This window comes from Ahaetulla prasina, chromosome 3 (assembly GCF_028640845.1).
Source record: "Ahaetulla prasina isolate Xishuangbanna chromosome 3, ASM2864084v1, whole genome shotgun sequence".
NCBI classification, from domain to species: domain Eukaryota; kingdom Metazoa; phylum Chordata; class Lepidosauria; order Squamata; family Colubridae; genus Ahaetulla; species Ahaetulla prasina.
Window position 1 is genome coordinate 181,097,914 of NC_080541.1, and position 14,933 is coordinate 181,112,846.

The 14,933-nt window shown below is 34.3% G+C and overlaps 1 protein-coding gene across 2 annotated transcripts in view; it reads right to left on the reverse strand.

The window, feature by feature from the left end:
- The window catches only part of FKBP5 (FKBP prolyl isomerase 5), a 50,145-nt gene that overhangs the window by 20,298 nt on the left and 14,914 nt on the right, over positions 1-14,933 (reverse strand). For both annotated transcript variants that reach the window (XM_058177602.1, XM_058177603.1), the window contains exons 2-5: positions 8,844-8,970; positions 7,771-7,915; positions 3,812-3,954; positions 1,282-1,396 (exon numbers count right to left, since the gene is read on the reverse strand). In XM_058177602.1, the coding sequence (XP_058033585.1) occupies positions 1,282-1,396; positions 3,812-3,954; positions 7,771-7,915; positions 8,844-8,948 (508 nt within the window). In that variant the 5' untranslated portion in view covers positions 8,949-8,970. The remainder of the gene's footprint in view (positions 1-1,281; positions 1,397-3,811; positions 3,955-7,770; positions 7,916-8,843; positions 8,971-14,933) is intronic.

Here is a 14,933-nt window from a genome sequence, read left to right on the forward strand (position 1 = left end):
AAAATAGGCAAACTCCTTGGGAGATGGACGAACTACAGACACCTTCATCTGGCAAGAATATGTCTGTCAGAAGCTGGGATTCAGTATTAGAAGCATAGGGTGGTGAGTGTGATGGACAAACAGACTACACGCTGATCCTACAGGCATGAAGCCTGTTGAATATCACATGCCATCTAGATGTTCTAACATAAAGAATGAAGAACCTACCACACAGTATCAGTATAATATTATTCTTCCTCGTGGGAATAATATTCTTTATAGTTTATAAAGAGCAAGTTTATAAAAGGTAGGCTATATTTTCCCTTTTTTTTTTCCTCACAAAGGGGAGAAGAGAAGCCCCTGGGAAACTCCAGCTTGACAGAAAAAAAGTGTGTTAGGAAATTAGACTAATCTCCACTACTCTGCCTGGATCTTATCTTTTAGACATATATCTGAAATGATTCAATTGACTTTAGCATCTATTTCCCATAAGCCTCATCAGTAATAAAGCAAGACAAGGGAGATGAGGTAGTTGTTCTCTCAATTAATGGAAAATAGTAACAGATAGCTCTCCTGTGCTTTTTATTGGTTTATATAATTTTTTTTAAAAAAACATTTTTTTATTTGTCATTGGAATTGCATGTTGCCCAAAGAAATGTGGTTATTGGACATTTCTGAAGAAGAGGCAAACAAACAATTTAAGATACCTACAAATATGTCTACAATGATTTGTGGCCTGAATTATATAATCAGGAACAAAACATATTAAATTATAGTAATCTTGCAATCATAATCGTAAAGAAACTAAAAAGCCATAAAGGTGGCAATGGTGAAAGAGAGTGTGAGAATAGCATTTGTAATATCAGAATCTTGTTTTCTGAGGAATTCATATTTAGTCTAAAAAAATTCAGAATATAAGTAACCTGCCAGTATATGCTTAGTCTCCTGTAGAGACCATTGTAGAATTTAGGTTTGATATAGTGTAGAGTTGTATCCAAAACCACAGGAAGAGAGAACTTGCAACACAATATTATTATTAACCGGTAACCAGCATGTCATATCAGCAAACTTTTGCCTCAACAATTAATCTCTTTTTAATATTTTAACACATATACACAGAGGAAAAAAGAATTACAAATCAGAAATATTATTCATATATAAAGAGGGGGAAAGGACACAGAGAGAGAAAGAACAATATTGCCATGGATTCTACTTTTACTATTATAATGTACTTTAATAAGACAGTACAACTGTTCTGTGCAATGTATTTTACATTTTATACAGGCTGAAGAGGATACTCACTCTGAACAGCTGCTCCTTCATTGGGGTTAGAATATCCTTCACCTTTTTGCTTGATCCTACGAATGATGCCTCCATTATCAAATAAATCCTCCCCTTTGAAATCAAGCAGTTCAATCTAGATGAACAAACAAATAGCTCAAACTTTAAATAATGCAACTTTGCATATAAAAGCATATTGATAAAACACAATATGCTTTGCCTTTAGATATCTAATATGATGACTCTTCCAGTGAGCCTATTTTACTCTATATTTATAAGAAAAGGGATATATAAAGTATTTAGTTCAGCTCTTGCATCTTTTCAGTAGCAATATTCTGACAGATTTATCAGGCACTATAGCCAGAGTAATCATGGGACCAGCATTATACCAGACTTTATTAGAGCCAATGTTTTAATAGTAACAGAATTGGAAGGGACCTTGGAGGTCATCTAGTCCAACCCCCTGCTCACACAGGAGACCTATACTAGGGATTCGAACCGCCGACCTTTCTGATCGACAAGCTCAGTGTCTTAGCCACTGAGCCACCTAGGGTGTGTCAAAGTGAAGTCACTCTCATCTAGAAACATTTTTCTTCCAAATTTAGGATGATTTTTCTTTTTTCTTTTGTATTAAGCCCAGCTAAATATCAGCACCTAATCAAACCTGATTGACTTTAAAATATTAGAGGAGCTACCCAAAAAAATTCAAGACTATAGTATAGAGCCGTGATTGTGAACCTATGGCACACGTGACACAGTGTGCCCCTGCACACCTCCCATTGGCTAATTGGTCATCAGTTTTCTGCCGCACATGTGCGGGGGGCAGGGCGCATGAAGGGGGGCTGTGTGCACATGTGCGGGGGGCTGGGGCATGCAGAGCCCGTATGCGCAGGGGATGGGACACGGGCAAAGGGCTGCCTGTGCATGTGCTGGGCAAGTGCACAGGGCACACGCGCATGCACAGGGGTAGGGCACATATGCGGGGGCCATGCACGCACTGCATTTTGGGGGGTTCAGGTACACATGCGCACATTCGCGCATGCTTTGGGGACTCAGTCTGGAAAAGGTTAGCCATCACTGGTATAGAGTTTAAGTAAAAAAAACCCAACCACATTAAAAACAATTGAAAATCCCTTCCACATTGTTGCTGAGAAAATCAAATTGTTGATTTAAAGGTGTTTATTTTAACTTTTTTTAAAAAATTGCACATATTTCACTGATTCTTTATTCACTAAGCCTTTCCCAGGGTTCTGAGCAAAATCAGTGCATTCCTCAGGCTCTGTGCAATGCAGCTTCAGGCATAGGCTTCCACATCCTTTCTCAGTCTGATTATGATTTGGAGTCCCTGGTTGCCTAAACAGCATTTAAATGATAATATTTGCAACATATATGTTATTTAGTGTGTCAACTAAACACACTAGTGTTTTCAAGTCTGATACAATTTTACCCGTGCAACATGATGTTTGAAGCATTGCCATTGTCAGACTGTATCAGATAACTAAGCAGTTCACAATTCTAACAGAGCAGTTGGTAATATAATTTAGGTCACTCAATTAAACTTCCCACTACTGTAGATTTGTCTCATAGTTTTTATAGGACATTAACAGAAATTTTATAGTTAGATAAAAAAAATCACAAGACTAATGCAAGATAAGAAACTCATAATGTTTGTTCCTGTGAAGGAAACATATTTTTATTGGCAACCCTTTCAACAATTTTGGAAACATTTTGTGGACTGCTAATAATTTTGTGGCTAGTGTTTTTTATGCTACAAAAGTTTGAAAGATAAGAACAGATCAGGTTTTTATTCATTTGTTAGCAATATTTACAAGATTTATATGGATGGGAAGGTAATTTTTTATATTTTTAGTTATAGGATTATGCTTTACAGAAAGTAGTAATTGTATGAAAATTTTACCAAAAGTTCTATAGATTTAAAGCTACCTAGCATGAATAACTGGTTCAAATTACTGTTTTATCCACTGAATGAAAAAAAATCAGTTTTCTGTTTCTCCATTTTTTTAAAGTACCCATTTCATTTCAGAAATTATACTTCTGTTTATGCAACCTAAAAATGCATTTGCCTTCCTTGCAGCCACATCACACTACTGGCTCATTTTCATTCTGCAATCAGCTACTGTGCCAAGTTCATTTTTGCAAGTACTGTTATCAAGGCAAGCATTTGGCATCCTATATCTCTGCACTTGATTTTTGTTTTCTTAAGTATTTTGCATGTCTCTCATATTTAATACTATTATTTTCAATCAACTTATCCCACTTTTCAAGATTATTTTTATTTATTTCTTCCAGGTATTAGCTACCTCACCCAATCTTCTCTCATTTGCAAAACTGATTAAGCATTGCTTCCCCCTTTTCATGCCACATCTTATGTGTAAAACTGGATTGCCTATAGACTTTTTCTTTTTAAAAAAATATTTATGATTACCTTCTGCAAGTACATTTTCCTAGAAGAAATACAAACGTGAATACTATTGGTTTTATCATTCACTGCTCCCATAACTATTTTAGCAAAGAAGTTTCATAAACTTACCTCAAAAAAGAGGGTTGCATTTGAGGGGATCTTTGGGACACTACCAGCAGAGCCATATGCATATTCTGGCCTACATAGCAAGTGGCAGATCTCTCCCCTTTTCATGGTGGCGACCCCAATATCCCATGCTTTGATAACCTGACCTAACATAAAGAAAATTTCAATTTAATAATTTTGTTCAGTAAGCTTTTCTTGAATCATCTAGAAATACACAAGGTCATAGTCAAATGACAAAATAGGACACTATGCTAAGCTTTAAACTGAATATCTCAGTGACTTTTTTATCTGACAGTTTAAATAAACTGGAAAACGCTTTATTGAAGTAACACTCATTTCAGCAAGGAAGTTCTGCATAATCATCCAATTCAGACTACACTATACTGGAACTTAGCATGATCTGCAGAACCTTTTCTGCACCGAAGCCTGCAGCTGCTTGTCTTCCATGTATGAAGTGGCTGGAAAGGAAGACAACTTAGGAAATGTTTTTCAGGGTTTCAACTCCTTCCTACGCTTTGGTCATAATGACATCCACGTATTCTGTTCTGTCCTCACTACACATATTCTGTCCAGACTACGGTCAATGTGATCTCTGATTAGGTATTCCCTCCTTCTTTCTGCTCTCACCCATGCCATGAAAGAAAGTGGTCATTACTTTTCCTTCTCTGGGCATGGCTTTTGAGGACAGGTGAAGGCCCCCCTGCCTGTCCCAGTTTTAGTCTTCTCTCTATTACTTAAGCTAGAAAAGGATACTTGGAAGAATTCTTGTCAATTCTGCCTAGTTAAAAGAAAAAAACAAAAACAAACTTGGCATTTCACTGGTCCTCTGCTAAACCTGTTCAAATAATAGTATTTTTTTTAAAGGCACAGCCAACATTTCAATGTTCTACTACTGAACCTGAAGAAAAGGCATTTCTTGGCAGGCAGCCCAGTACAAAATGGCAGGCAGAAGGTGGGGGTGGAGGAGGGCATGATGCCCATCAGAATAAAGGACAGCCAATTGCAAAAGAGGCATTTGTGTAAATCAAAGTGAAAGCACAGCAAAAAGAATAGGCTGTTAGGCTTATTGCAGGGAAGAAAAACAATTACTTTTGATGGAAAGCAGAGGAAGTCAGGTAAGGTCACCTTCCTGGGAGCCTAAAATGGCTAAAAACAATGTGGCCTGCTTTTGCCCTTACCAAGGGGTAATCTCTATTCTAACTGGGCCAAGCAAGAAGTGCAGATCAGCCCTTAATCTCACATGTTCACCTTTCCTTTAAGCATGTGACACCATGTTGGCACATGGCGTCAGCACTTCAAGGTAGAGCAGACTACAAAACCAAAGATATACAGGACAATAAAACTACTATAAGGATATAGTAACAGAATCTTGCCAGTCTGAATGACCCCCACCCACCCACCCCATTTGTCAGAACTAGGGAGTCTTGTCTTGAGTCATTTTCTCAGACTACAAATCTACCCTGGAGTCAGGCTTATTTTATCTGACCACTGATTTGGTAATGGCTCTTCCTACTATCCCTCAAGATCATTCCCTTTTCCCATATATATGACCTTTGCTTATGAAATCAGTACCCTACTTCATCCAAATATAGGAAAATATGTTTTGTACTGTACCGGCAGTGATTAAATGATTTAAAATACAAAACTAAACTTGTGTAAAAACCGCCAATCTTGTAGTGTAAATTTTAAATATAGTTTCATGGCTCAATGTATTCCACCACTGGAGAATGGTAATCCATCCACCTTCTAAGGCAAAAATGTGTATTACAAAATGTATATACTAGAAAATCAAGTTCATAATAAATATACAGTTTTTATCAAGCCTTTGTATGTTTGCCAAAATCAAAGATCTCATTGCAGTTAAAAGAAATTCAGTTTAAATACTTTTGAATTATCTACTGATGGAGACTTCTTCACAGTAGAACATAATCACATAAAAATGGCTTTGAAATTAAAAAATGTAGAATTTAGGATTACTGCTTTTGCTTAAACTTAATAGGCAAAAAAAATCAGTCAAAAGGTTATATACAATGCCAATTATAAATGACAAAAACTTATGCTGCCACAAGAAATTTGTTAGTGTTTATTGTTACAGATGTACCTTACTATTTACCTGAATATTTTTTTAAAAAAAATATATGAAAAGCTACCACAGTTAAAGTTTCCTTATAGTGCTTAAGCAGATTTTTTAAAAAAACCCACAATTAATAACTATGTTGTTTTATTACACTTTGACACATCAGAAAAAGAAAGAGGAAGACTTCAATGGAACTGCAACCTGATAATCTGACAGCATTCCCAGTGTCCAGGAATTAGGGCAGAATCATTTTCACATGAATAGAATTAGCAGGATGCTGCCCTCTTTTCTTGCCCAGGTTCTCCGTCCACGCTCAAAATCTGCTCCAGAGCAGGTTTTGTTGATGAATGAATGACAGGCTGAAATAAATTGTCTCTTTCCACTCTAATAGTGGAAACTATTGTAGCTGCTAAACATTCCATCCATTCTACTTCTAAAATCTGCTGTTTTACTCTTAAAATTTAACAAATATTTGAACATATTTCTTTAAAATGTTCATTTCTTTCCATTGTTGAACACATTTTCAGTTAGGTACATTAACAGTAGAAGGTCTGATGAAAACCTCTAGAAGTACTACAGGTGAAAACAAATCCTAAGAAAGACTTTAGGCAGCTGATTTTATTCAGATGACAGCTAAATGTGGTCCAATGCTTAGAGGGCCATTTGACAAAAATCATTGTAAAACAGCTTTATATATAGGTTGAACAATGAACTTCTCTTCCTTCACAGTTCTGCAATCATGCTGCTTGGCAGCTATGCAAAATTCCTCAGATGAGAGAGAATCTTACTCTGTCAGAATTGTAAGAGACGACTTTTTTAAAAAAACCAAATCAAAAAGATATAGTACTGCCACTAGCCAAAGTATTTTTCCACAGTCAAAATAAACAGAGACATTCAGTTTCATGTAATGTATGTTTGTTTATTAAACTATTTCAGATTGTAACTGATGGGAAAGGCAAAGACAAAACAGAAAAGCATATATAAAACTAGCATGCCAGGAAGAAAGGTCAGGCATTTGATTCCCCACCCATAATCAGTAACAGATACATCACATGAGGCCACTAATCATGTAAATTTTATTCACATCTGAAAACTCTAGGCTTGCTTTAAAAGTATCTACAAGAAGCTGGCCACTGCACAATGGGTGGATGAAGATTTCACCATCTGATAATTCTTAATGTTTACAAACAAAGCAAGTGCTGTGTTAACCTTGATGGTAAACTGGAAATTTAGTCCCTGCCTGGAAAAAGAAGGGAGTGAGCATGTATGTTTTGCAAGAATGATACGTAGCTAGTCATGCTTGCACAAAAACATTAGAAAACATCTTTTTCAATTAAATATGGCAACATACTTTCTGAATTATAGAAATGATGGTGCAGCAATATATCCCATTTTCACAAGAACTACTAACAGCAAATCTACCCTACAAATCTGAACTATTAGAGCAAGAGCAAATTGATATATAACTTCATTCAAGAAAATAAGAAGTTGAACATTATAAATGCACATACAAAAAAAATTCCTCTAAAAGGCCCCTAATCTTATGACAGAAATATAATTTTCAAGTCTTCTAGATGGTGATGGGAAAATTTTAGGAGTTAAACCATTTTGTAATGTTTGCATCTTCAATGCAGCCAAAAATACTATTGCAAATTAAGGTCAGCGTTTCATAGCAATATTATGAAGAAAAAAAATAAAGAATGCCTGATTTGCCTGGTAGTAACAGATCCATATACTTGCTAATTCTTAAGAGTTTTCTCTGTTTCCTCTTATAGTCTTTCTGAAAACAGGATTATATACAAATATATTGTAATTTTGTTGGAAAAAAACTCCATTCATATGCCTAAAGCTCTCTTTACCTTTCTCCACCTTTTCCACTCTTTACCTTTGCCCAGGCTGAAGATAAATGGCTCATTCCTGTCACGGCTGGAATCAAACTTTTTTCCATTGGCCAGTTTTCCTTTGTAATGGACATAAACTTTGTCTCCAATCATAGGAGATTCATCCTTATTTCCTGGTCTCTTCACAATCTAGAATTAGGATTTTAAAACAGGTAAGTTAAGAGGTGTTTAGCAATTGATCAGTTCTAAACTTTATTTCATATTATTCAAATGCATGGATTTATAATTTCATAATTTGCATCGATTCATCACAAAAAATAGATGAAAAACAATAATAGATGGAAAACTATAATCAGAATATAAATGCATATGGACCCCATCCCAGAAAATTCTTTGACTTCCAATTTTCTCATTTATAATGACTCAACTGGTTCTTAATTGTAGAATTGTGTGATTCTAAAGTTTAAGATTGATACACACAATACAAAAATTACTCCAAGGAATGTCCAATTCCTGGCCAATCATGATCCATAATAAGAACTTAATGATAAACAAAAACTTGGTGAACAATACATCACACACATTACAAATAACTATAAAAATGAATCTCTCAAATATATGGGGGATTTGATATTTGTTTCATTCATTGTAGAGAATGCTACAAATGCTATTTATTAAGAAACTTCAAATTTTGCTGTAGTATCCAAACTAGTTCTTTTATTTTACATTGTATTCAACTATAATATCAGTTAATGATCTAAAAAATCCAGGTAGTTTGACCACAAAATACTGAAAAGTCACATGCAGTCCTCTATGTCATTGTGGCTTCTACATCTACCTAAATCCCGCTTTTCACATGTATCACAAGATTAAATTTGGACTATAATGTTACTGAAATACATATTTTTCAGGAGCTAGTTTTTAATTCCTCTGGAAACACTCAAAATGGTAGAAATGTGTTATACAATATCTTGTACTTATCCCATTTTTTTGCTTGTGTTAAACTTACTACAGACAAGCATTGCATTATTATAATGGAGATGGGGTAGGGAAAGTGTGCTGCCCATTTGAACTGGGATGTTTCCAAACTGTTATGCTTGGGAAAGAACAATCTCACCTTCAGAACTCCTCGATCTTTATTTGGTGTTATATCTTCACCTTGTTCAGCAAGAGTTGCTGCTTGGATCTCGCCTTCCTTCTTTGTAGCCTCATCAGTTGTCATGGTCTCATTTCATAGGCAGAGCCTTTCCAAACAAATACAAACTTGAATGAATTATGATAAACTACCCTATTAAACATTACTCCAAATGCTGCCATCTATTACATGACAATTTCTCTGTATGTTGATAATAAATGAATATAAACAGTAGAAATAATTAAAGAATTAATGCATGGCTGGAGAGCCTTTTTAAAAGAATCTCACTCCCACAGAGATAATGCAAGAAGCTGATAATGATATGGACGAAGTCATTTTGCTATTCTATTTCTTCCTCTTATTGTCTTGGTTTTATTCCCATTCCAATGAAGCCTAGGAGGCACATTAATTTTCTGCAGTGTTTTCAGTGGTATAAGAAGTAGGTTGAAACACATATGTAGCACAGGTCACCAGCTGTAACCCCAAAAGGCTACTTGGTTCGTGACACAAATGAATTAAAAGGAAGAAAGAAATAGATCACAGTTCAGGAAGATCACACATCTTAAAATGGACAGAAATATTTTTAATAATAAATTTATTAGCACCTGAGTCCTAGAAAATTATTGTGATATGTACCTTTTATAAATAAATACAATTATTTATTCGAGCATCAATATGAGCATTTAAGAAGGTTAAGGAGACTATTCCACAATTTTGTTTGAATTTGGACCTATTTTTGCTATTGTTGGATGTGGAAAAATCTTAGATATTTCATTATTTACCTAATAATGAATAAATAAATTAGAAGAAAATTTGTATAACTTCCAAAGTTACCCAGCTACCTCTATCTTTATCCTTCAGAACAACAAAATGTATCTCTCTTTTTTCATTCCTGCATCCCAAAAAAAAGAAAGAACAATGGGGGAGAGAACAAGAAAAGGCAAAAAATTTCATATATCACAGTAGACCTTTCTTTAAAAAGGACACTTTGGAGAGATATTTGTTTTCCTGAATGGGACACAGAAAATGTATTTATTGATTTATGCATTTATATCCAAAATTTCTTCTGAGAGCTCAATATGGTTACATGACAGTCACCTCTAAGGTTTATCCTCCCCCCCCAAAAAAAAACACTCCACTCCCACCCCACTCTAGAGCCAGCCAGAAGTGGTATTTGCCAGTTCTCTGAACTACTCAAAATTTCTCCTACCAGTTCTCCAGAACCTGTTAGAACCTGATGAATTTCACCCCTGTTCTGAAGTAATGAAACCAACAAAGGAACAAGAACAAAAAAAAATAACTGATGAAATAAATCTGGAAGAATTGAGCTTGATCCTGGGTTGGACAAAGTCATATCCTACACTGGGAAGACCAGCAGGAGAAAATCAGATCCTGGGATGGAAAAAAGAATGGATTTAAGGAGCAGGTAGGAGGAGGATGGATATATCCTGGATCAGGAAGTAAGACTGATGATAGAAAAAGCAGCAACAAAGTGAACAGGCAGCAAAATGGGTAGAATGGGAGTTGGTAGAAAATAAGATGGGGGTGGGGGGGGATTTATGACAGGGAGAAAATGCATCCAAACAAGATAAAAAGGGGGAGGGGGAGAGAGAGGGAAGCAGGAATACTTTGTGAGGTGATGGAAGAAGAGGAGAAATAAAAACTTCTCAGGTAGATGTTGTTTAATGATATTAGAGGTATCATTGCAGGATGTAAGCTGTTCCAAGTACAGTAAAACTGCCTTTTGCAATTGACTGGTAGTGATTTTGTCAGTTCCAGTGGTGTTCCAAGCGCTGCCCCATATGGTTTTGGGATTGCATCCAAGGCACCTATTATTATTGGTAATATGTTTGCTTCTTTTTACCATAGTCCTTCAACTTCTATTTGCAGGTATTTGAATTTTATGGTTTTCTCCAATTCTTTTTCTTCTATTCTACTATCTCCAAGTATTGCACATCCACTATCCAGACTTTTTTGTCTTTCTTATTTATTATTATTACAATACAATATTGTATTCCCTGCCCAGAATCTCTAGAGCTAGACAATTCATAAATGTTAACCAATAAAGAAAAAATAATAAAATAACTGAGCTGCACAAAAAGGGAGTCTGGAAAAATCAAATTTTGTTATAGAAAGCAATATTAGACATGCTTTAAATGGAGAATCATGCCTGATCTTTAAACACAAAGACAGATAATTACCCAGGCACATATTATTGACCATCTGTAGTTATCATTTCAACTCAGCTAAAGAAAAATATGTTCAGAAAAGCTAAAGAACACAGTTCTAACATTTTAATTGTTCCAAATCTGTTATTTGAAAAACATAACCCAGCACATTAGTAGAAGACACCGAAAATATTGACAGTCATTTAATATTTTATTTTTTTCCAGATTGAGATGACTGGCAAACAATACACGCTAGCAAAATGAAGTATCCATCTGTGCTACTATGATTATAACCCAGAATTTGAAATACTAAAACATTAGGCCACTTTTTTCCCTGAATCATATTCTATAATAGAAATCACAGCGGAAGAATCTTTTTTTCTTGTCTTTATAGCACTTGCCTATAAAGTCACCAAGTCACCAAGAATCGGACATGACTAAATGGTTAAAACAACATGCCTACCGTCCCTGTCCTAATGTTTCCTTTTATTCGTATCTTTTTCATGTATTTATAATTATATTTACACTTCTATCTGTCATAAAATACACACTTGACGAAATACAAATAAAATAAAAAATAAAATAAAAAGATAGGTTATATTTTAGGATCCAGTCAGGTGGTTTCTGATGCTTCCTGCCAGCTTCCCAGAGGTAAAGTAAATGGGGAAGCCTGCAGGAAGTCAAAAATTCCTCCCACTCTGATTTTTTGCCCACCCATGAACTATGTTTATCTATTTAGAAGAGAAAATGCTGATCCAGTGGATAATGTGTATCAAATCTGGTTTAAAAATAGAATTGATGCCTTTCTAACACTATCATATTTTTCACCGAATATGATGATATTTATATTATTTTGTTTCCACATTCAGTCCAATAAAAAATTGAACGTAAAAAGGACATGACTTAAAACTGAACATCACTGAACATGAATCTTGAACTATGAGAGAGAGAGAGAGAGAGAGAGAGAGAGAGAGAGACAGAGACAGAGACAGAGAGAAAGAAAGAAAGAGAGAAATTCAGAGAGAGAAAGAAGAGGGAGGAAGGCAAAGACTGCTCGATTTAATAAATGCAGAACAATGCTAGTAGGATCCATGAGAAGAAGAAGCTAAAGAGTTAAAGTGCTTAAGGACACTGATAATTACTAAAAACAAGAGAAATTAAAAACTACAAATAGTTCCAACGAAGAAAAAATAAAGGAAGCTATCTCATAAAATTTCAGTGAAGTTATGAAAGCAAAGATATCTTTTTTGTTTAAAAGTTAAGTAGTAGAAAAGAGGACAGTTCATCAAAGAAGAAATACACTGAAAAAGAACAGTAAAGACAATGTCATAAAAGTTCAAAATGAGCTAAGACTGGCCAACAATGTTAAGAATAAAGAAAGGATTCTTCAGGTATGTTTAAAATAAAGACAAAATAAAAAAATAAAAGTACAGTACCAGCTGCTCATGAAGATGGCAAGATGCTAACAGATAACAGAAAACAAAGAGAAAGCAGAGCTGTTTGATGCTTACTTTGTTTCAATCTTCCACAATAATAGGAAGATATTTTGCCAAGGAACTTGAAAAGCAAGATGGAAGGGATAAGACTGAAGTTCAAAATTGGCAGAAGCATAGTCAGAGGATACCTATTTATTTTAAATGAATTCAAATCTCCATTCCAAGAGATTAGAATGCAACTCTGGTGATGGTCAGGTTAAAACCTTACATATCATTAAGATTATCTTGAATTACCAAATGACTGGACAGGGCAGATACTACTCTATCTTCAAAAGGAGGAACAAGCAAATTTCAGGGATTTAGAAAACAGTAGAGTCTCAAAAGTCAGGAAAACTCTAGTCTAGACTAGCTCATGGAGAGTTTAATAATATACTAAACATCTTGAAAACTAGGTGATAATTATCAGAAATCAGCATGGATTTGTCAAGAATAGAGTTACCACATATATGCTACAAACATCTGGAAAACCACTATGTACAGTAAATGGATAGAAAATATTGTTTATCTAGTGGTTGTCCAGGCTTTTGCAATCCAGATATGGAATCCTAAATCAAGAACAATTCTTGCCAGATTTTATTTTTTGATACTAAAATTTCCTTATTGGATAATGGGAACGCTATAGCTATAACATAACTTGATTTCAATAAAACATTTGCCAAAATATGCTCAAGGCATTCTAATAAACTAGCTACTTAAGTATGAGCTGGATTGCATGTTTCACTACCATTTCATTTTGCATAACTTTTTCTGTGTAGTTCAGAACTTTTCTTTAACATTATTTCTTATCCACTATATAGGAAAGTTCAGTTCTAGTCCCACATAGACCTCCCAGGACAAAACCTAAGACTTATAAGAGATTAAAAGATTTGGGCAGCTCTACACTTAAGGGGAAAGAAGAAAAGAAAGTATGATAGCATTCTTCAATTAGCTGAAAAGATAGCATAAATAAAACAGTAAAGTCTTCCTCTTTCATTCTAAACTGCAGAACATGGAGTAATGAATTTAAGTTATAGAAAAACATTCCAGCTGAATGTTAGAAAAAAACTTCCTAACAATACATACGTACATAGCCATATCATGTCACTCTGACTCATGGAAAGCAACATTGTGCAAGTTGCAGATAGAAAGTAAGAAATAGAAAGCAAAAGAAATTAAAGATGTAAGATAAACTAAAGGAAATTTTAATTACTGTAAATCCAGTTTGCATAAATGCTTGAACCATTTTCTTATTTCCATCTCATCCATACATAGATTTCTATACTACCTTTTCTCAATTTCTCATCTTTTTTTCAGGATTTCATTAACTGTACCAAACTTCAATTGTCTTTCGTTTCTCACTCAATTTATTCTTCATCCATATATTTGTTTTCTTAAACCACCGCAACACGCTTTCATATTGATTAACTCCATGTTAATTATTTATTCATTCTTAATGCTATTATTTTCTTTATCTCATACACTTTTAATTAATCCATCTTCACAGCATTCAATCTAATTTTAAATATCTCTTGATATAATAATTTTTCCAGTTATCAGAAAGGTGATGGACTCCCTTCCTATAAATGTGTTCAAGTAGAAGCTAGATAGTTACATATCTACACAAATACACTGGGTGCATTCGAGGAATGCTAAAATTAATACGTTACATTTTCAGCTGTTTTTTTTGTCCTAAAACCTAAACAGTGTAAGTTACTGAATTATATGTTACTGAATTATAATTAAAATATTTTAAATCTTATTAAAAATTCCAGCTAAATCTTTAAATGCTAATTATGAATTTCACTTGTCCAGATTTTTTTCAGTTTATATAGCATGCAAAATGTACATGACATTCCTTTTTAGTGTAACTATAATAAGTACTAATGAATATTATTTCATATGATTAAGTTATAATGATTTGTTTAAAAATTGGCTGAATGGAATGCTATATAGCATTCTTTTGCTATTCCTTTTTCATATTTTTTCAGTTCCTTTAATCATCTTTTCATACTTTAACAAAGAAATAAAAGAATGGAACAACATGTAAATACACACACTGTAAATAGACTTAAGCTCTATAAATTCAGTATACTATTATTATACTGTAGTTGCTGTTGGGGAAAAAACTGATTGTAAATTACAGTTTGATTCAGTCTTATATCCGCCTTCAATGATATCATTGGTGGAATTTTTTATCTGGAAGGAAGAAATTAGGTTTATGGTAACAATGGGTCTTAATAATCTATGTCAATTTTATTTTTGTTAAAAAGATAAAATAAGTTGCTTATGCCTGGCATAAGGAAATCAGTTTGATTCAGTCTTATATCCGCCTTCAATGATATCATTGGTGGAATTTTTTATCTGGAAGGAAGAAATTAGGTTTATGGTAACAATGGGTCTTAATAATCTATGTCAATTTTATTTTTGTT